This window comes from Lithobates pipiens, unplaced genomic scaffold (genome assembly GCF_037356315.1).
Source record: "Lithobates pipiens isolate NorthernLeopardFrog02 unplaced genomic scaffold, aLitPip1_a1.2 Scaffold_18, whole genome shotgun sequence".
Lineage (NCBI taxonomy): Eukaryota > Metazoa > Chordata > Amphibia > Anura > Ranidae > Lithobates > Lithobates pipiens.
In genome coordinates, this window is record NW_027507758.1 from 107,491,098 (window position 1) to 107,514,647 (window position 23,550).

At 44.3% G+C, this 23,550-nt stretch overlaps 1 protein-coding gene across 5 annotated transcripts in view; it reads right to left on the reverse strand.

Moving 5' to 3' along the window:
- Positions 1–23,550, reverse strand: part of EHBP1 (EH domain binding protein 1) — a 724,273-nt gene that overhangs the window by 37,770 nt on the left and 662,953 nt on the right. For all 5 annotated transcript variants that reach the window (XM_077485988.1, XM_077485986.1, XM_077485985.1 and 2 more), the window contains 2 exons: positions 15,416–15,515; positions 12,119–12,192 (listed from right to left, as the gene is read on the reverse strand). In XM_077485988.1, coding sequence (XP_077342114.1) covers positions 12,119–12,192; positions 15,416–15,515 — 174 coding nt within the window. The remainder of the gene's footprint in view (positions 1–12,118; positions 12,193–15,415; positions 15,516–23,550) is intronic.

Genomic DNA, 23,550 nt, shown 5'->3' on the forward strand with positions numbered 1-23,550 from the left:
TATCTTTTTTTTTTTATTGGTTTAACTAGATGGACTTGGGTCTTTTTTACTCTATTTATATAACTCTGTAATAACAGAATAAAGAGAAGCAGTATGGTTCATCCATTGAAAGTCATCTTTCAGCAATAAAGTGGATACTCTTATGAAAAGTGACCAGTGTGTTTGGTAATCCTGTTGTTCTATATCTGAAAATAAATAAGACATGGAAAGATGGAATGATGCTTAACAAACAAGTGTGTGCGTCCAAGCTCTAAAAGTGATTCCTACATTGTTTTGATCTACATTAGAGCACTGTGATCTTGCTTCCCATGTGCCAGATTCCCTTTAAAAACAAGGCACTGCACTCCAGCCTCCTGCTGAACACAGCTTTTGTGTCCATTTAATCCAAAATCTTCCATTCTTTTGTCGCCATGAAATTACTAACCCATTCCATTTCTTCATGTTGAGTTTAAATGTGGATGGACTGATGGATATCAAAGGCTGTGTGAATTAAGTTACATTTCTTTCACAGGCTCCAGCTTGCACAGAAATCTCTAGACTAATTACAATTGATTTAATATAGATCCAGGTATCTTATCAGGTGAGGGAAGAAATTAACATGGACAGTCAATGGGTTAAGAGGGCAACATAGAGCAGCAAAAGACTGATGAATATAATGCAACATTCAGAAACATGCAGCATAATTGCACATAAACACAGCATTGTAACAAACTGTACATGGTGAACAGTTCAAGGGTTTTACAATGTAGACTAATCTAGAAAATGTACACAAATATTCTGTATAACACATAAATGCCTAAAGCTGGATACACACTATACAACTTTTGTTTGATTTCCTTTAGGTTTAACAAAACTATGTAGTGCAAGGGCCTATCTGCATACAAATTGAAACTGTTAGGCCTCATGCACACGAGACGCAGATGAAACCTCTGTTAAAAAAAAGCTGAAACGCGCGTTTAGAAACGCGCGTTTTGCCGCGTTTAGACGCTTTTGCGTTTAAACGCGTTTATAAAGATAACATCATGTAGACCCTCCCCAAGCTCTCTAAGCATTTTTTTTAACTATTTCTGCTATTTTGATCAGAGTGAGCAGCAGCAGCATAGAGAGCAGTTGTACACTTGCATTTGCCGTCTCACTTGCCACGGCACCTGCCACAAGTTGTGGATTGTCCACTTGCCACGTCACTTGCCACAAGTTGGGGATTGTCCACTTGCCACATCACCTGCCACGTCACCTGCCACAAATTGTGGATTGTCCACTTGCCACGTCACTTGCCACATCACCTGCCACGAGATGTGGATTGTCCACTTTCCACGTCATCTGCCATGCCACCTGCCACAAGCTGTGGATTGTCCACTTGCCACGTCACCAGCCACATCACCTGCCACAAGTTGTGGATTGTCCACTTGCCACGTGACTTGCCACATCACCTGCCACGTCACTTGCCACATCACCTGCCACAAGTTGTGGATTGTCTACTTGCTGCGTCACTTGCCACATCACCTGCCACGTCACTTGCCACATCACCTGCCACAAGTTGTGGATTGTCCACTTGCCACGTCACTTGCCACAAGCTGTGGATTGTCCACTTGCCACATCACTTGCCACGTCACCTGCCACGTCACTTGCCACGTCACCTGCCACAAGTTGTGGATTGTCCACTTGCCACGTCACTTGCCACAAGCTGTGGATTGTCCACTTGCCACATCACTTGCCACATCACCTGCCACGTCACTTGCCACGTCACCTGCCACAAGTTTTGGATTGTCCACTTGCCACGTCACTTGCCACGTCAGCTGCCACGTCACTTGCCACGAGATGTGGATTGTCCACTTTCCACGTCATCTGCCATGCCACCTGCCACAAGCTGTGGATTGTCCACTTGCCACATCACCTGCCACGTCACTTGCCACATCACCTGCCACAAGTTGTGGATTGTCTACTTGCCGCGTCACTTGCCACATCACCTGCCACGTCACTTGCCACGTCACCTGCCACAAGTTGTGGATTGTTCACTTGCCACGTCACCTGCCACAAGTTGTGGATTGTCCACTTGCCACGTCACTTGCCACAAGCTGTGGATTGTCCACTTGCCACATCACTTGCCACGTCACCTGCCACGTCACTTGCCACGTCACCTGCCACAAGTTTTGGATTGTCCACTTGCCACGTCACTTGCCACGTCAGCTGCCACGTCACTTGCCACATCACCTGCCACGTCACCTGCCACAAGTTGTGGATTGTCCACTTGCCACGTCACTTGCCACATCACCTGCCACGTCACTTGCCACGAGATGTGGATTGTCCACTTGCCATGTCACTTGCCACGTCACCTGCCACGTCACTTGCCACGTCAGCTGCCACGTCACTTGCCACAAGATGTGGATTGTCCACTTGTCACATCACCTGCCACATCACTTGCCACAAGTTGTGGATTGTCCACTTGCCACGTCACTTGCCACATCCCTTGCCATAAGTGGATTGTCCACTTGCCACATCACTTGCCCCATCACCTGCCACAAGTTGTGGATTGTCCACTTGCCACGTCACCTGACACAAGTTGTGGATTGTCCACTCACCACGTCACTTGCCACATCACCTGCCACAAGTGGATTGTCCACTTGCCACGTCACTTGCCACGTCCCCTGCCACAAGTGGATTGTCCACTTGCCACGTCACCTGACACAAGTTGTGGATTGTCCACTCACCACGTCACTTGCCACATCACCTGCCACAAGTGGATTGTCCACTTGCCACGTCCCCTGCCACAAGTGGATTGTCCACTTGCCACGTCACCTGCCACAAGTTATGGATTGTCCACTTGCCACGTCACATGCCAGTCACCTGCCACAAGTTGTTGATTTTCCACTTGCCACGTCACCTAACAAGTCACTTGCCGCGTCACCTGCCAGGTCACTTGCCACGTCACCTGCCACAAGTTGTGGATTGTCCACTTTCCACGTCACTTGCCACTTCACCTGCCACGTCACTTGCCACAAGTTGTGGATTGTCCACTTGCCACATCACTTGCCACCTGCCATGTCACTTGCCACAAGTTGTGGATTGTCCACTTGCCACGTCACTTGCCACAAGTTGTGGATTGTCCACTTGCCACATCACTTGCCACCTGCCATGTCACTTGCCACAAGTTGTGGATTGTCCACTTGCCACGTCACTTGCCACAAGTTGTGGATTGTCCACTTGCAATTGCAATTGTTTAAAATATTTTTCTAATGGTTTTTCATCATTTGCAATCATTTTTGAGATTTTTAATGTAAAAAAAAAAGGTCACCTTTAAAAACGCATATAAACGCAAACGCGGCTAAACGCAGGTGCCGCGTTTAGCCGCGTTTTGCGTCTGAAACGCAGAAATTTTTGTTTCTGAACGCATTTTTTTGCTTCTGGAAAAACGAGATTAAACGCAACTGCATATAAACGGAAAAAAACGAGACTGTGTGCATGGACACATAGGATAACATTGAATGAGTTCAGGTGCAGTTGAAAAAACTGTCCAACTGCATCTGAACGCGCGTTTAACTGCGTCTCGTGTGCATGAGGCCTTAAGGTTTGACCTCATATTATATGGTTTTGTTAAAGCTAAAGGAAAAAATCTAATAAAAATTGTATAGTGTGTATCTAGCTTTACCAATTCATGTACACAAAAAAGGGACACATTGTATACACACAAATAGTAATATTTTGTAAAATGAAAACATTATAATATTGATTTTTGCATTTGTACATAAAAGTCAATTCACAAAATTTATCGCACAGGGTTTTGCACCTAAAGTATCACTACCACAAGCTACAGATTAATCAAAAATAAAGGATTTCACTAGATTAATGTCCGTTTCAAAAGTAAAAATAACAATTCAACACAAATGCTATATTTTGTGAATTGAACCTTTGATTGAATGTAACACAAGTGGCTTTATAAAAAATAACTGTGTTTTTAGCTAATCACTGGAGACAATTTACTAAACTAGTGTACATGGAGTCTGGTGCAGCTGTGCATAGTAACCATCAGCTTCTAGGTTTTATTATCAAAGCTTAAAGGAGTTGTAAAGTCTCAAAGTTTTTCACCTTAAAGCGGGGTTCCACCCTAAAGTGGAACTTCTGCTCAACCGAACCCTGCCCCCCTCCGGTGTCACATATGGTACCTTTCAGGGGGAGGGAGGTGCAGATACCTGTCTAAGACAGGTATTTGCACCCACTTCTGGGCATAGACTCCCACGGGAGTCTATTCCTCTTCCTGTCCCGGGACGCTGTCTGCTGGGACACACACGGGTCCCAGAGACAGCGCGGACCATTCCTATTGCGCTGCGCGACTGGTGCATGCGCAGTAGGGAACCGGGAAGTGAAGCCGCAACGCTTCACTTCCTGATTCCCTCATCTAGAATGGCGGCGGCAGCAGTCAAGAGATCGACCGGCCCCGGCTGCCGACATCGCTGGACCCTGGGACAGGTGAGTGTCCATTTATTAAAAGTCAGCAGCTGTAGTATTTATAGCTGCTGGCTTTTAATAATTGTTTTCAAGTGAAATTCCTCTTTAATGCATTCTATGAATTAAGGTGAGAAACCTTCTGTGCTGCAGCTCCCCCCCAGAGCCCCCCTTTTCCTTACCTGAACCCGATCGTTCCAGCAACAAGAATGAGCCCAGCAGCTCCAGTTGCCGTCTCGGGTCCTCTTTGGATAGATTGATAGCAGCAGAGGCCATTGGTTCCCACTGCTGTCAATCAAATCCAGTGACAGGGGAGCTGGGGGGGCAGGGTCGAGTACTGCTGTCTGTGTCAATGGACGCAGCAGCAGGACTCGGGTGCGTGCCAGCACAAGTGCTCCCATGGAAAACGGCTCTCCAGGTGGGGGCATTTGATGAAGGGGAGGAGCCAGGAGCACCACCAGGGGATCCCAGAAAAGGAGGACCGGGGCCGCCAGATGGGTTGAATTTCAATCCATCTATGGCTTGTTTAATATATACTATATGTACCAAATACTGCTACCGATAGTAATTATTAGTCATCTTCCCTTAGTTAATTGAAATAGAACCATCTGAATCTGACTAGTTGCTGTGTGTTACTGCACTACAAACACCCTCAATGGTTTTTGTACTGTTACAGAATATACATGCTTAACCACTTCAGCTCCGGACCAATAAACACCTTAAGGACCAGAGGTCTTTTTGCAATTTCGCACTGCGCTGCTTTAACTGGTAATTGCGCGGTCATGCAATATTGCACCCAAACGAAATTTGCGTCCTTTTCTTCCCACAAATAGAGCTTTCTTTTGATGGTATTTGATTGCCTCTGCGATTTCTTTTTTTTGCGATATAAATGGAAAAAGAGCGAAAATTTTGAAAAAAAAAGATATTTTCTTCTTTTTGTTGTAAGAAAAATCGAATAAACTAAATTTTAGTCATACATTGAGGGCAAAATTTATTCAGCCACATGTCTTTAGTAAAAAAAATGTCAATAAGCGTATATTTTTTTGGTTTGCGCAAAAGTTATAGCGTCTACAAACTAGAGTACATTTTCTGGAATTTACACAGCTTTTAATTTATGACTGCCGATCTCATTTCTTGAGGTGCTAAAATGGCAGGGCAGTACAAATCCCCCCCAAATGACCCCATTTTGGAAAGTAGACACCCCAAGGAAATTGCTGATGGGTATGTTGAGCCCATTGAATATTTATTTTTTTTGTCCTAAGGGATTGAATAATGACAAAAAAAAAAAAAAAAAAATTTTTTTACAAAAAGTTGTCACTAAATGATATATTGCTCACACATGCCATGGTTATATGTGGAATTACACCCCAAAATATATTCCGCTACTTCTCCCGAGTATGGGGATACCACGTGTGTGGGACTTTTTGGGAGTCTAGTCGCGCACGGCACCCCGAAAACCAATCACCACCTTCAGGATTTCGAAGGGTGCAAATTTTTGATTTAACTCCTCACTACCTATCACAGTTTCGAAGGCCATAAAATGCCAAAATAGCACAAAACCCCCCAAAATGACCCCATTTTGGAAAGTAGACACCCCAAGCTATTTACTGAGAGGCATGTTGAGTCCATGGAATATTTTATATTTTGCCACAAGTTGCGGGAATATTACAAACTTTTTTTTTTTTGCACCAAGTTGTCACTAAATGATATATTGCTCACACATGCTATGGGCATATGTGAAATGACACCCCAAAATACATTCTGCTGCTTCTCCCGAGTACGGGGATACCACATGTGTGGGACTTTTTGGGAGTCTAGTCGCGCACGGCACCCCGAAAACCAATCACCACCTTCAGGATTTCTAAGGGTGCAAATTTTTGATTTAACTCCTCACTACCTATCACAGTTTTGAAGGCCATAAAATGCCAAAATAGCACAAAACCCCCCCAAATGACCCCATTTTGGAAAGTAGACACCCCAAGCTATTTACTGAGAGGCATGTTGAGTCCATGGAATATTTTATATTTTGCCAAAAGTTGCGGGAATATTACAAACTTTTTTTTTTTTGCACAAAGTTGTCACTAAATGATATATTGCTCACACATGCTATGGGCAGAAGTCAAATTACACCCCAAAATAAATTCTGCTGCTTCTCCCGAGTACGGGGATACCACATGTGGGGGACTTTTTGGGAGCCTAGCCACGTACGGGACCCCGAAAACCAAGCACTGCCTTCCGGATTTGAATATAAAATGCTATAAAAAACAAACTAACCAGAGTCACCCGTAACACTTATACGGTGATCAGTGGTGAAAGGGTTAACTAGGGGCAATCAGGGGGTTCAAATTTTTATTAGGTAGTATATGGGGGTCCCTGGCGCTATATAAAAACCTGACGGGGAACCTAAATAACTAACTGGCTAACCAGCGTCACCAGTGACACTTATACTGTGATCGCTGGTGAAAGGGGGTGAAAGGGTTAACTAGCAGCAATCAGGGGGTTAAAACCATTATTGGGTAGTATATCGGGGTACCTAGCGCTATAAAAACCTGGCGGTGAACCTAAAAAAATAACTAGCTACCTAGCGACACTAGCGACACTGATGCAGCGTTCAGAAAAATTATCGCTTAGTGACACTGGCAAAAGGGGGTGAAAGGGTTAACTAGCGGAAATCAGGGGGTTAAAACCATTATTGGGTAGTATATCGGGGTACCTAGCGCTATAAAAACCTGGCGGTGAACCTAAAAAAATAACTAGCTACCTAGCGACTGTACCGACACTAATGCAGCGATCAGAAAAACGATCGCTTAGTGACACTGGCAAAAGGGGGTGAAAGGGTTAACTAGCGGCAATCAGGGGGTTAAAACCATTATTGGGTAGTATATCGGGGTACCTAGCGATATAAAAACCTGGCGGTGAACCTAAAAAAATAACTAGCTACCTAGCGACACATGCAGCGATCAGAAAAATGATCGCTTAGTGACACTGGCAAAAGGGGGTGAAAGGGTTAACTAGCTGCAATCAGGGGGTTAAAACCATTATTGGGTAGTATATCGGGGTACCTAGCGCTATAAAAACCTGGCGGTGAACCTAAAAAAATAACTAGCTACCTAGCGACTGTAGCGACACTAATGCAGCGATCAGAAAAACGATCGCTTAGTGACACTGGCAAAAGGGGGTGAAAGGGTTAACTAGCGGCAATCTGGGGGTTAAAACCATTATTGGGTAGTATATCGGGGTACCTAGCGATATAAAAACCTGGCGGTGAACCTAAAAAAATAACTAGCTACCTAGCGACACATGCAGCGATCAGAAAAATGATCGCTTAGTGACACTGGCAAAAGGGGGTGAAAGGGTTAACTCTAGGGGCAATCAGGGGGTTAAATCTTTATTGGGGGGTGATAGGGGGCTACCCTGGACCTAACACTAACTGTCCTGACAGTTTTTACTGTCACAACTGACACTGAATGCATTGATCAGTAAAGAAATGATCAATGCAATCAGTGACACTGTGACTGGGGGGGGAGGGGGGGCGGGGGGGGGGATCGGGGGGCGATCGGGGGGGGGATCGGGGGGGGGTTTGTGTGCCTGTGTGTACCTACATGTCAGTGTAGTGTTGGTGCACACTTACTTTTACTCTTCTCCTCGTAGTCCGGTCAAAAAGACCGCCCGAGGAGAATGACATCACTTCCTCCTTCCTGTGTAAACAATACACAGGGGAGGAAGCTTCTCATTGGCCAGGAGCGATCCAGAGGGGGTGGCCGAAAACCAACGGCCATCCCCTCATCACGGAGCGCTCCTGGACCGAATCGGACCGCCGTAAACAGCGGGAGGGGGTCCGATCGGACCCCCCACCCGCTGGAAGGCAATCACGTAGATGTACGTGATTGTGCCTGCCTGTGCCATTGTGCTGACGTACAATGGCAATACGGCGGTCCTTAAGTGGTTAAGACACAGTTAGCAATATAATGGGTATGAAAATTCCACAGGTTTACCCACAGCAGTCTCTGTTAAGACATCAGAGGACAGAGGTAGATGGCCATGTTAATTTAGACATGTTAGATTGGTAAGTGATAGAAACAGTTCAGTTGGGTTAATGCTTAACGTCTTCATCCAATGTCTTTCCCAACACCAATGGTGGCATTCCCTTTAAACATTTTAGTTTATAGACATATTTTCACAACATTTAATAAAGAAAATGTTGGCATAACAAACATCACACAGAACAACAAAGTGCAGTATGCTTTAACGTGGTCATGGCAGACTTGCATGGAACAGAGTGTCGAATTGTGTACGGTGTCTGTAAGGGGTTGTATTTCATTAAGATTTACCTAACTGGAAAGAAACAATTCCCATTAACTCCTTTATTTCATCACCTAGACCAGTGGTCCCCAACCATTTTGGCACCAGCGCAGGGACCGGATTTGTGGAAGACAATTTTTGCATGGATTAGGGGGTGTAGATGGTTTCGGGATGATTCAAGCGCATTACATTTATAGTGCACTTAATTTTTATTATTATTACATTGTAATATATAATGAAGCAATTATACAACTCACCATAATGCAGAATCAGTGGCAGCCCTGAGCTAGTTTTTCTGCAACTAGATGGCAGCTTTACAATTGAAGTAAGTTGCCCACTTGGCACTATAAAGCCTGCCACCAGATGCAGCTTAACTGTCACTTGCCACTCACTGATAGGGTTTGGTAGGAGTCTGCAAGCAATAGATTTATTATGGTCTCTGTGCAGTCAAACCTCTCTGCTAATGATAATCTGTATTTGCTGCTGCTCCCCAGTGCTAACATCACCGCCTCAGCTATACCTCAGTTCATCAGGCATTCCATTCTCATAAGGAGCAGGCAACCTAAATCCCCCACATATGAGTTTACAGTAGGGTTCACACTCCTATGAGAAGCTAATGCTGCCGCAGATCTGGCAGGAGGCGGAGCCCGGTGGGATTGCGAGCTATGGGGAGTGACTGTAAATATAGATGAAGCTTCGCTCGCTTGCTGCTCACCTCCTGCTGTGTGGCTCGGTTACTAACATGTCCAGGGCCCAGGGGTTGGGTACCGCTGATCGAGCCTACTATATATGCAATCAGTGCAGACTCCTCATTTGCTTCAATAGCTCAAGCTACTATTGAAGAAACAGCAGCTTATATTCATTATTAAAACGATACTAAAGTCTCACCACTTCCCGTCCATAGACGTCATATGACGTCTAACTTTCAGTGGGAATATCTGAATCATGTCTGCAGCTACAGGCATCAGATATCCTTGTTTTCAGTCGGCGATTCTGTGCACCATAAGCATGATCATAGTGGCGGTTCCATTGCTTGATTGTTCTTACAGGCGACGGGGGGAGGGCATCCCCCCTCCTGCCACTATCCGTTGCTTCTACGGGCTCTCCCGTGCCATCTGAGACCTGGAGAAAGAACAGGTTGCCGCCGGATGACGACCATAGAGATTCTCTATGACCGTCGGAGGCCTGGGCTCAACGTTATGACATCATGTCTGGGCCGCGGATGTAAACCACTTTCGCGGCTGGTAAGCATGAGATTGTGTATTTTTTTCCCGTTCACATGCTTTCCAGCCTGGAGGAGAGATGCGGAGTCTTATTGACCCCGCATCTCTCCATAAAGAGGACCTGTCATGAATGATTACAAGGGATGTTTACATTCCTTGTAATAGGAAAAAAAAGTGATCCAACAAAAAAATGTAAAAGAAAGTGTAAAAAAAACAACCAAAAAACACATTTAAAACGCCCTGTTTGGTGCCATTCCAGAAGTGTGCGCAATTTTAAAGCATGACATGTTGGGTATCTATTTACTTTGCGTAACATCATTAACATTTTAATGCGTAACAATTGCGTAACATTTTATGTCCAAAAAAAATGCATTTGAAAAATTGTTGCGCAAATACCATGCGAGATAAAAAGTTGCAATGACTGCCATTTTATTCCCTAGGGTGTCTGCTAAAAAAAATTGTTTGGGGGGTTTTCAGTAATTTTCTAGCAAAAAATGATGACTTAACTGTAGAAGAGGAGTACCAGAATAGGCCCAGTATAGAAGTGGTTAAAAATAACAAACACGTTATACTTACCTGCTCTGTGTAATGGTTTTGCAAAGGGCAGCCCAGATCCACCCCTTCTCAGGTCCCTCTTTGGTGCTCCTGGCCCCTTCCTCCTGTTGAGTGTCCTAACAGCAAGCAGCTTGCTATGGGGGCACCAGAACTGAGCCGATGCTCCCTGTGTCCATTCAGAAACAGAGCCGTGGCCCGGTCCCCCTCCATCTGTTTCCTCACGGGCTTGCTCACTTTGATTGAAAGCAGTTGGAGTCAATGGTGCTTCACTGCTGTCTCTGCCAAAGAGGAGGAAGTGCCCTGGACAGCCAAGTCTCTCGTGCAACATCGCTGAATCGAGATGGGGCTCAGTTAAGTATTAGGGGGGCTGAGGTGGACTGCTGCACACAGAAGGCTTTTTATCTTAATACATAGAATGCATTAAGATAAAAAACCTTCTGCCTTTACAACCACTTTAAACTTACCAGGAGACACAGCTGTTGGACATGAAGTGAGCCTCTGTAAAGAACATTTTAAAAGTATATATTTTTTTCCAAACTACACTAAAACATGTATAACTTCAAGCACCTTGTTTACCCTCTGCCCTTCTCATTCATTTATACGTTTGCTGCTTAAACTAGTGTTCTTCTCATGCAGGGCAAAGTAAAGTTGTTGCTTTAGTCTTTTCCATGAAACTCACTATTTCTTAATTTTTCACCTGTTGGAAGCAGGTGAATCCAGACTGTGCCAGCAACTTAATTCATACCTTACATAAAGCTATAGACTCAAACCTTGTGTCAACACTGGTATTTGGTCTAATTCTGTAACATGTAGTGGGTCTCATGACCCCCCTATACCCTGAAGTACTGGGCATTCTCCTGGCAGCTGAACAGAATAGTGGCAGAATGAAGGAAAGGCGATTATGTGATTCTAGAGTGGGAGGCAAGTGCAATGACCCTGTTGTTTTGCAATGATAGATAGATTAAGCACAGGTTTTCTTTAAATAAAGTTGCATTTCAGACTGGCTGAAGACCACACCTGGGCCAAAAAATGTCACCGTGTTCATGGATGGGAAAGTGGAATGTGGCATAATGACAGCCAGCAACATTTGTCTATGAGAGTGCATTGACTCTTCATCTCCTTTCCTGACATACTGTATATTGCGCCATTTATTTCATACAATCTTTCAGCATCCATGAAAGTCCCTCAAACTAATTACAATTGATTGAATATGGATCAGGAACCTTATCAGGTGAAAGAAGAAATTACCCACTGACAGACTGAGAGGTCAATATGGAGCAGCTGACATCTTTCAGCATTCAGGGGATGTTTGGGGCTCAGCAGCAGAATACTAGCAGATGGCAGGGCGCCTCCTGAACTCTACTGGATGCGAATACAAACACCACGTATCATTGCGGGCTTTACATCGCAAATGATCCTCAAGATTATTAATCATTAGAAAGGAACAAATCCTCAATGATTACTGTTATGTGTTGATCGCATGCTGATCTATGCAATATAAATTGAACATTTGCTGAGAAAAACAGTGCATCTGTATTTGAAGTCTCATTAAATAAGGCACTGAAAATGTTAATTTACCGCCTCTTATTGCATCTTACCTTCTATCGCAAGCATGGCTCGCAACTCTCTATTCAGTAGCTCAAATCGTCTCTCTAGGTCATGTTCTTTTTCCCTATAGGCAAGTTGAGAGAGAAGAAAAAACACTAAGTTCATCAATATGTTAATTACTAAATCATTAAACACTTAAAGGGACCTTTAGTGAACATTGATTTAGGGAACTCATAACTGACTTTTCTCTAATGCATTAAGCTACTTCACACAAATGATACACAAACCAAGAGGAGCCTCTGCATTGGCTGCAGTAAATATGGCGTTGTTATAAAATCAAAAAAGTAAATATTATTTAAACATTCCTAATGAGCCAGTGAGGTTAAATTAGTAAAGAAGAGCACTTTCACTTTACAAAAGGAAGTTTCACTTTGCCTAGTGAATGAGGTGTAGAGAACGGAGAAACAGTGAAGCTATGACAACTAATGTGCATGAAAAAAACCCTGTTTTTTTTAATATTCCTTCCTTACGATTGGGTAACCAAAATGAAAACAGCTTCACCTTATTCACTTTGCAAAGTTAACATGCTCTACTCCTTTGGTAAAGCAACACTACTGAGTCAGTTTGGAGCATATAAAAAAAAAAAAGGCTGCCATAAATATATAGTATAGTGGCTTTAACATGTATCCATTTATTGAGAATGTAGACGTCACACATGCTTAAAAAAAAAACATTTTGGGAAAGTATGTCACATGATTCATGTTAATGTCTTTCCATGATTCAATTTATAGCATTTATGATGGTGAAAGAAAGAGTGCTTATTTTTTCAGTAAAAAAATAAGGAAGAATGAATTTTGTGTCTCTCAAGAAATGTGCAACTTTTACTTCATTGACATTTGCTAAGTGCCATGTCTAGTGAATGAACGAAGGATGCCCTGCCAGGCCACAGATTGCATACATGCTTGCATGTACATGCATACAAGCCGATGCTCTGGCCAGATGACAGGTCGTGAATCACAATCCTTTTCAGTCCTTGCCCTTTTATTCTTCCTGCGGCAGCAAATGCCAATTAAAAAGAGGGTACGCTGATATATCGTATAACCCCAGCAATAATGTTTGTTCAATCTGCGAATCATGATCTGTAATGATATTATAGGTCAACATAGAGCCCACGACATTTATAAAGCATAGGACTATGAGGTAATGTGTCTATTTGACCATGAAAGTCTTCTGTGACCTCTCTTCTATCATTCTACTTTACAGCTTAGGGTATCGATCTACCTATTGAGCTCTCTTCACATATACATACATTCATTTACAATGCAAAGTAAATAATCTTCAATCATTTCTGCAGATTTTACTTTCTCCTGCTGTTAATCCCCCCCCCCCTTCGAGGGTCAATCTCACGCTTCCCATACATGTCCTAACTTAGCTAGCAGGAAAGTTACTAGGTCACCAATGGTTGTTAGTAGCTTGTGATCAGGGCCGCTGATAGGGCAGTACAGCCAGCCTTCCTGTAGGGGGCCCGAGCTCTGTCACTTCAGAAGAGGGGCCCGGGAACCTGCAGAGCAGGAGAGCTAGCCGAACTGCCTTCTGAAATTTGTGGATCTCCTAGCAGCGCTGACAGCTTTCTCCCTCCAGCATCTCAGTTCTTCCTACTGGCAATTGGTAAAGTGTCCTGATCTGGAGCAGAAGACAGCTGCAGTCTTAGTCTGCCTGTGTCTCTGCCGGGTCCTGAAACTCCCCCTCGTCAATGTTATCTCTGGTCAGCATGAGTAGGAAGCTTCACCTCCTCCCTGAGTGCTGACCTCTCATCCCCCTCCAGATCTGCTCTCACTGCTCTGTGCTCACTGAACTCCAGGGTTTGGATGGAGCAGTGCTTCTGCTGGAGGGGGTGTGGGGGTGAGGGGGGGGGGGGGGGTTGCTGCTGGAACAAAGTCACAAAACTTTAGGATTTTGGAGAGAGGGTGAATATGAAGCCAGCCTAGAACTGCAGATAACTGTCAATGCAGTGCTGAGCAAGAACCCAGTGGACACATCTCTCTCTCTCCAGCTGCCAGGCATCTCTGCCCAGCCATTTCTATATACCATCCCTAAGGTCCCTTTATACTTCATATAGCAGTAACAAACATTCCTGCTCACATTTTCTTTTTTTTTTTTCTTGTTTTTCACACATAGGGTAACCCATTCACTTGAATGGGCTGCCATATATGTGACAAACATATAGAGGCTTCAGAAACTTTTAAGGCATGCAGCGTTGCCACATGACAAAACGCATGTCTTCTCATTGCATTTGGGGTGACATTAACAATTATTGTGCACCACAAGTTCTATGCGCATGTGCAGCGCATTTCCAAAATGCACTGCAAATTGCCCATTACTTGTGCACTTGTCACACATTCAGGTCACCTCCAACGTGAATGTGGCCTAATGTCTCATATACACTGCTAGTTTACTTTTGCTAAACCCCACAGGCTGAACGAAAAAAAACCCTGACACCTCAGGTCAGAGCCTCTGTACTAACAATCTAATGTTAGTACAGTGATCTCCCCTGCTATTCTATTGTATTCTGACAAGGGGACGCCCCACCAGAACACTCCTGTCAGGGAGATGGTCAGCATCCCTTTTTTGATCAAGCCCCTTCGACAAAAGCCAGCTGTCATACCGGGCTGTATACATGCCATGGCTGCAACGCTTTACTTCAGAGCTGAGGCATTTGTACTGCAGGCTGCAGAATTTGACTGGCAGCACCATCTGTCAAACTTCCCATTGAGTTCAATGGGGCTGCTCTGCACCTTCAAGCCAAATACTTGGCTTACAGCTGCAATGCGGTCTCACAATGTAAAAATGTAAAATAAAAACAACAGGTGTCATGAGGCAGCAGTAGCAAGGCTCTTATTTCTGCAATGGCTGCAAAGCATACCATTGTGACCATGGCATTTTAGCAATTTGATTTCCCGGGGGCCCTGTCAGGTAGGTTGTAAGGGGCCCCGTGATTTCTAACAGCGGCCCTGCTTGTGATAATCCAGCTCCTGAGTGTCTAACCGAACAGGAAATAACTAGTAACAATGAAAGGTGGAACTGACGTTGTCGGAGTGAGTTTTCGTTTCCCAGAGATACACAGGTAGAGTGACGGGTGCAGCCGCAGAAATCATCAACCTACTTACGCTTACTTGTGTCACTCAAAGTATAAATTCAAAGGGCCAAACAACGTCTGTCTGGCGCCAACATCACTGGAGGGCAGAAAGCCTCCCAGGTAGACATCAGTTATGCTGGGGTGCTGAGACTGCTGTGCATATGGGATAAGCTGCATTGTTTCATGAAAGAGAAATGAACGATATACTTACAGGAGGGAAAGCTGGTTCATTCTCCGAATCAGGGCATTTTTCTTATTCACAAGCATGAACCATTCCTGCATCAGTGTCTCCTCTTCCTCTGTGTACAGACCTGAAATAATACACAATAATGTAATTATTACCCTTAGGCCTTCAAGGTTTGCACATTTTAAAGTGCCCTGTACTTTACTAGTGAGTATAAAACATATTAGTGTGATAAAGGAGGGAAAGAGAGACTCTTTACTGGTTCCCCAATGGTGCAGGTTTTGAAAGATGTGTTTACGGACTACTTTAGTCCTATGCGCTTTCATGTGATTTACCATGGCAACCTTGGGCTGTTAGCGTGTGATAGAAGCAGCCAATCATGGACCACATACTAGCTTTGCTCCAGTGACACTTTATCTACCAAGCATCATATCAGAGAAGACGCTACCCCAGAACTAGCATTTGGGCATTTAAGAGTCAGGGCATATCTCATTCTATCAAAGTCTTCTTACAAGAGTGTTTTGTTTAACATCCCTTCTTTGAACTGTACAATCTTAACACATGGAAAAATGCATTCTCTGTTTTTTGTTTTTTTTACTGTCCTGGGACTTTGCAGCAGATAGGCAAGGATGTTGAGTTCCCTTCCACAGGTTGTGGTCTCAGCGGGGAGCATCGGTAGTTTCAAGAAACGATTAGATAAGCACCTGAACGACCTCAACGTACAGGGATATAGAATGTAATACTGACATATCCGGTAATCACACACATAGGTTTGACTTGATTGACTTGTGTCTTTTCTCAACCTCACCTACTATGTAACTATGTATATATTAGAGAATTTCAGAAAGCTATTGCCATGGCAGACATGAATACAGAGCTTCCATCTTTGCCACGCTACATTTTTTTTTTTCAGTTATAAGATACCAGAAGCAGCTAGAGATTATCTATACTGCAATGTTTTAGGGCACTGCTGTCTGGTAGGTATTTTTTTTATCCTTTAAAGCACATATATCAAACACAAGGCCCACATACCAAATCCAGCTCTCTAGGCCTTGTCATGTGGCACTCGCGCACCCAGTTTTGCAGCAGGAATGTGCCACCTCCAACTTTTACCCTCCGCTTCCGCTAACTGCAAGGTGAGGCAAAGCAGCCTACAAAGGGAGGTACTAGAGCCAGGCAAGGTAGGAGCGAGATTCAAGAAAGCGTTCGGGAGGAAGTTGGTGTTGCACACTGAGCATAGCGCTCCCCTAAACCCTGCAGTCTGTACACAGCACGTCTCTGAACTTTGTACGTAATGCACTGCTGAACCCTACACTCTATGCATAGTGCAATCTTGAACCCCGCACTCTGTATACAGCTCACTCCTGGTCTCTGCACTCTTTACATAACCTACTTTTGAACCAAGCACTTTTTATGTATCACACCCCAGATACAACCTGCCCTTTTAGGGCAACTATACTGCTAATGCGGCCCACAAACAAAAGGGAGTTTGACACCCCTATTTTAAAGGGTGGTTTTAGTTATATTATAAGCAGATAGTGATAAAGTTACTTTACGTGAGCTTTATAGCTACAGGGAAGCATTAGATGCTTTAGTACCCTGTTTTATCTTTCAAAACAACGTGGTGTGACTCAATATGCAACACCTGTTTCAAGCCTTAAAATCTGATCCCCCCATATCTCAAAATCTAACATTGCCCCCGATGCCTAACTGCAATGCCCAAAGCCTCTCAAATCAATAAACAGGGGTGCACTGGGGGAAGGGGTGGATGCAGAAGAGCTTCATCCGGAGAGCAGATACTGAGCTACGCATCATACTCAGCTCCTCAGCAGCTTCTAAAGGATAAAACAAGGCTGACAGCTATTAAGTGTTGATGTGGTGTCAGCAGCTATCTCTGTGTGCACCCGAGTGTCTAGAAAGCTCTGGGAGCCACCGGTGCCACCAAAACCAATGGCTGCCCACGCCTACACTGAGTGGATGAACTCTTATTTTACCACATGTGTTGATGTACCTGCAACACTGAGTTGCTTCATTTATGCTTGCCAATAAAATGTTTTAGTACTGCTGCACTTAGGTGGCGCTCTGCTCTTCTCTTCTGTTTCCATGTACTTATAGAGTCTCTTCTAGCTTTTTTCAGAGCCAGCAGCCGTCAAGCACCAGATCTCACATCTCCAGAGACATTCACTGTTATTGGTGGACTGTATTACCTAAACAGACTGCTTTCTTTGGCTAAACCCTGCCCAATGCCCAATTCATCCAGCTTCCAGAGCACCAATAGTTGTTTTCCTTTATGAGAGCCCTGATCGGAGTTTACTGGTAGGGGGTTGGGATCACCACAGCTCAGCAGGGGAGATCGCCGGACTAACCTTGCATAGTTAGTACATTGGCTCCAGCTAAGGTGGACAGTTATTTTTCGTGGAAACCATAGTGTGTACCTGGTTTTAGGCACAGCAGTGTTCAGATCTAGTAAGTCCATGGTGGAGTTTCCAGAAAAGAGCATCTAAAAAAAAAGTTTTGCTGTGGTTTTTACATTTAAAAAAAAAAAAAGTTATGCTACGTGAATAAGAAAATTGTAACAAATATAAAGTAGGCGTTACCCGATTTGGCTAGAAAAGTGGAAATACACTTCAAACTGGTTGAAACATAGAATACTGAGCAGACACATGGTTATCTTTCACACACAGAGTGCATTTTTCAGCTTTTTGTATGTGAATATATAATATTCACTTGTTACTTGGGTATGCTTCAGCAGAGGACGGAGTACATGCAGACAGCACCCCAAGTCCCATGCTCACTTCTGGGACACAAATGTAACCTCAGCTGGCTGACGACATTCCTCAAAAATGGATGAAGCAGTTAGAGTGTTACATGATACAACAGACACATAGGGGTTGATTCATCAAAGACGTTCATTTTGCAAGGTCAGTTGCACTTTGAAAGGTAGCTATGAGTAAGCACTACTGTTAGTGCGAAGCGCGTCAACTCCCCTGTCTGCTGTGGCATGTATCTTTGATTTTGATGTGATTTTTTTGAATAAAAAGGCAATTTCTTCAGAGTGCGGCTGTCCAGAACCATTTCTTGTTTCATTGCTACTACCAATTTGCTAGCACCTGTGTCTCCTGAACTGTGAGAGGTTCACTACTTGTTTGCCCTCCTGGAGCGGTGATATCCTCCCTTCCCTGCACTTTGAAAGGTAGTTTTCCCCAGAGCTTAGAAAAAAAGGGGTGAAGTTCTGCTGACTTTCATCATCCAATTATGTGTAAGAAAAAATTATTTTGTTTTATTTTCCTTAAACACGATTGGGTTTTCTTTGCAAAGTGAAATTTCACCATATTCACTAAGCTCTGGGGCAAATTCATGGTAAACCAAACCGCCCATTTGGCTTTAACTCAACCCTATAGACTCTTGTCTTAACTTAGTGAAGTTGGCTGGAAAAACTGGTGACCATCTTCTATGGGCCCTTTATATATAGAACGATATATCTATGGACTTATAGAGCAAACAGATAAGCCTAATATACTTGAAGAAGGATTTCAAAACAAAAAGTAAACATAGATTCTAACACTGAAAATCTCGGGTGTGCAAACAACTAAATAGGAGATGCTTACAGCAGAGGTGGAGGATGTAATATTCTGTAGGACACTTAATTTATATGTTCAGTGTTGTAGACACAATCCTTTGTATACAGATATCCAGACAATTTTCCTCTGCAGCGTTTTATCTGCATCATCAGTACCAGCGTATGTGCAGCCTATAAATATAAAGCAATACCGCTCTCTTGCTTTACTCCCTCGGTATTCCAAAGCTGGGGGGAAAGGCATGAAATCCTGCCTGATAATGTTTTGTCAATAACTAATAACAGATAAGAAAAGGCTCTCAATACTAGACAAACAGATGGCTTCCCTGGACAATACTTGATTTAACAAGCTATTTGCTATATACTTAGGCTCTGGGGTTAATCAAAATGTATAATCTGTCATCTATGAAAATGTTCTTCAGTAAAACCCCAGATGAAGGATGGCGGACTTAATGAATGTTAAAACACCCGGTCAGATCTCTTTGTAAATATGGGATAAATATGGGATAAATCGGAAAAGACTGGACTAAAGCATGTCACTGATGTTTGGTTAAGACTCCACGAAAATGTGGACTTATGGACTGAGTAAATATAAGCTAATAGAAGGACGAAAATAAAATTAGTGATCAGCATGTTGAAACACTGGGATATTTTTGGATGGCAACATATTTTCGCAAGCAGCCCCTTTCTCACCAATAATAAATACTAACTACTTTCAAATAAATATGATATTCAAAATTGCATGCTACTGATGAACAAATAAATTCTTATGCATAATAAAGCTCCTCCTTCACAGCATGTCAAATATGGGTGTGGGAACGAGGAAAGCACGGCTCCTTCCCCCAAAAAATATTACAGCAGGGCTGGCAGAGACAACAATTCCAGTTATCTACAAGAGCAAGTGATTTGGTTATAATGTGCATCTTAAAGATCTAAACAGATTTGTTCATAAGCCGCGTACACACGGGCGGACTGTATGGCCAACTTAGTCCGTCAGACAATCCGACGGACAGTCCGTCCTACTTTCGAATGAACGGACTTGACCACACACGCATGAACAAACAGTCCGTTGAAAGCCTGCGCGATGACGTGTACAGCACGTACGACGGGACTAGAAATAGGACGTCCAATACACAGCAATGCAACCTTCCGCCGTGTAAATCCTTTCTGAGCATGCGCCATACTTAGTCCGTCGAACTAGCCTACTCACGAGCGGATTGTCCGCTGAAACCAAAGTATGACGGACAATATTATGGAAATTCCGAAATACTTAGTCCGCCAGACTGCACGCTGAAAAAGTCCGCTGAAACCCACACACGAGCGGACTGTCCGCTGAAATGTGTTTCGACGGACTAAGTTGGCCAGACAGTCCGCCCGTGTGTACGCGGCTATAGAAGCAAACTTTTTGTTTAGACTACTATTCTTTAAAGCAGAGGTCTCAAACACAAATTACCTGAGGGCCACAGGACAAATTCTCACATCCAATGTGGGCCGCAAGCAAACTGTCCTTTCGCCCAGCATTGCTGTCAGCGGACACACTATTAACCCCCAGCATTGCTGTCAGCGGACACACTATTAACCCCCAGCACCAGTGTCAGCAGACGCACTATTAACCCACAGCACTGGTGTCAGCGGACACACTATTAACCCCCAGTACCGGTGTCATCAGACGCACTATTAACCCCTAGTACTGGTGTCAGCGGACGCACTATTAACCCTCAGCACTGGTGTCAGCGGACGCACTATTAACCCCCAGCAATGGTGTCAGCGGACGCACCTTTTAACCCCCAGCAATGGTGTCAGCGGACTCACCTTTTAACCCCCAGCAATGGTGTCAGCGGACGCACCTTTTAACCCCCAGCAATGGTGTCAGTGGAAGCCCTATTAACCCGCAGCATTGGCGTCAGAGGACGCACTATTAACCCCCAGCACTGGTGTCAGCAGACGCAATATTAAACCCCAGCATTACCCCCTACACTCCACAAATACCCCCCACACTCCACTTCACAAATATCTCCCCTTACACTCCACAAATACCACCCCCTCCCCCACACACACCCCAAAAATACCCTCTCTTCACAAATTTCAACCCCAGTCACGCAACTAAGGACTTTGCTCAGCCTCTGTGTGATGGCTCACTTACCTCTCCTCCTGGCAGTCAGCTGGTGGCCTGATCTTCTGCCTCCCGAGTCCTCTTCTCCTGTCAGGTTCTGGCTTCATCATAAGCCTAGTGGCAGGGCACCCTGAGAACGCCACAATCTTCTGCCCTGAGGTGGCAGCAGGACCCTGGATCCAGGGCGGGTGTTCTGTCAAGAAGTGCCTGCTATCAAATAGTGCCCGTGATGAACCGTGCATGCGCCATACACAATAGCGCAACAGCTGATTTTACAATCAGCTGTTGTGTCGGCGAGACGCTGCCTGCGCACATACCTGACTGAAGACATTTTTCAGTCAGATTGTGCCTTGCGCTGCCGAGGAGTGTTTATATAGGTGAGGGGCGGAATTTAACATGAAGCAAGCAAATGTTTTCAGTGATGGCCAACACTGCAAAGATGGGGGCGGAATTTTTAACGATACCCAAACAAATCTGCTAAACAAATCTTTATCTGCTATTTAGCGCCTATTTAGCTAGCTAAATGTTTAAAATTGTGCCCCCCATCTTTCCAGCAGTGGCCATCAATGAAAACATCCGCCCCCTTTATGTTAAATTTCCTCCCCCTCATCTACATGAAGGTGCCTCGGCACAATCTGACTGAAAAATGTCTTCAGTCGGCTATTGTGCACAGGGTGCCGTCTCGCCGACACAACAGCTGATTGTAAAATCAGCTGTTGTGGTATTACGTATGGCGCAAGCGCAGTTTGTCCAGGTGTTCTGTCGAGAAACGCCCCCCATCGCTTAGTGCCGGGGCTGAAGGGAGCATGCGCAACGCATGCGCCGTACGCAACATCACAACAGCTGATTTTACCATCAGCTGTTCTGAGGGCGAGATGGCACAGGCTCACAATAGCCAAAATAATTTTTGTTCTGTCATTTATTTTTTCTGATTGTGCCCTGCGCTACCGTTAAACTTCATGTCCATGATGGGCGGATTTCTACATTTCTTGTGGGTGGATTTATGGGTACTTTGGGGCGGAATATCAAAAAGTTTTATTTTTTTTGCCACGCTGGCCATTTAATTCTGCCCCAAAGTGCCCATATATCCACCCACAAGCACGGGGCACAATCTGACAGAATTTTTTTTTCTTCTGTCAGCTATTGTGTGCCTGCACGGTCTCGCCATCACAACAGCAGACGGTAAAATCAGCTGTTGTGATGTTACATATGGCACATGCGCCCTTCAGCCCGAGGCATTTCTTGACAGAACAGGTGGGCGAGGCGATGGGCGGATCCTCCCTCCACTCTGCTCTACTGTGCTGGGCTGCAGCAGCATTCGGGGGAGAGAAGACAGAGAAAGAAGGCTCCCAACCGCTGCCACCCGCCTAGGATCGGCCCTGCCTGCGGGCCGGTACCTTGAGACCCCTGCTTTAAAGGTACCAGCAGATAATAAAAATGGATCCAGTCATCTTATAGGAAACGTCTGTGGAGGACCAAAAGCACCTTCACAAGACAGAAAATGAGAGATATGGCTATAAGAAGTAAGACAGTTTAAATAGCTAGCAAGACTGAAAAAAAGACACACGTTCATCTATAGTTCAAACAATAAAAAAATGTATAAATTAATGGAAAACCTTTATATGCAGAATCCTATAGACACAGGTAATCCAGAGAAAAGAAAAGAAAACCCTCTAAAGCATGGTCCAATCTGCTACAGCAAGGGAAAAATTCCTTCCCGATCCTATAAGGCAACTGGATATTCTCTGGATTAACAATCTCTAGAGTTATTACCTATAAATGTTAATATTCAGTTATATTCTGTACATTTAGGAATGCATCCAGCTCTTTTTTAAAACAATCAATTCTCCTGGCCAAAACTTGAGGGAGTTTAAAGGAGAAGTATGGGAATCCATTTTTTTTTGCAGTTTCATACTTACCTAGGTGGAGGCAGCGTCGCTCCGATGCTGCATCTGTCCCCCGGTGCATTTTTACTGAGAACCAAGCCATCAAACATTGCCAATGCCTTGGTTCTCTCAGCTCCCAGAGCAAAGAGCTGCTGAGCTGTGGAGGGGTGGGGAGTAGCTGTCTCAGCAGCTCGCTGAGAGGCTGAGACTGCCACCAGTCCAGGCATCTATCGGATCGAGACTCCCAGAGCCTGGATGACACAGTGCCTGGACTGATCTGTGTGACATCCGCAGAGAGCGGACTTCAGACTGCTCTCTGTTGCAAACGGGTCATAAGAGTGCAAAATGAAAATTGCACTTCTGTGACCCATAGTAGAAGCCCAGCCAAACAAGCTCAGGCTGGATTTCTCCTTTAATCCACATTTTCACAGCTTTTACCGTGAAGAAGCCATTACATACATGGAAGTTAAACCTCTTTTCCTCCAAATGTAAAAAGTGTCCCGTTATCCTGTGTAATGACCTCAAAGTGAATAACTCTGCAACAAACTTACTACATGTACCACATGTTTTCATATATGGAAATCAA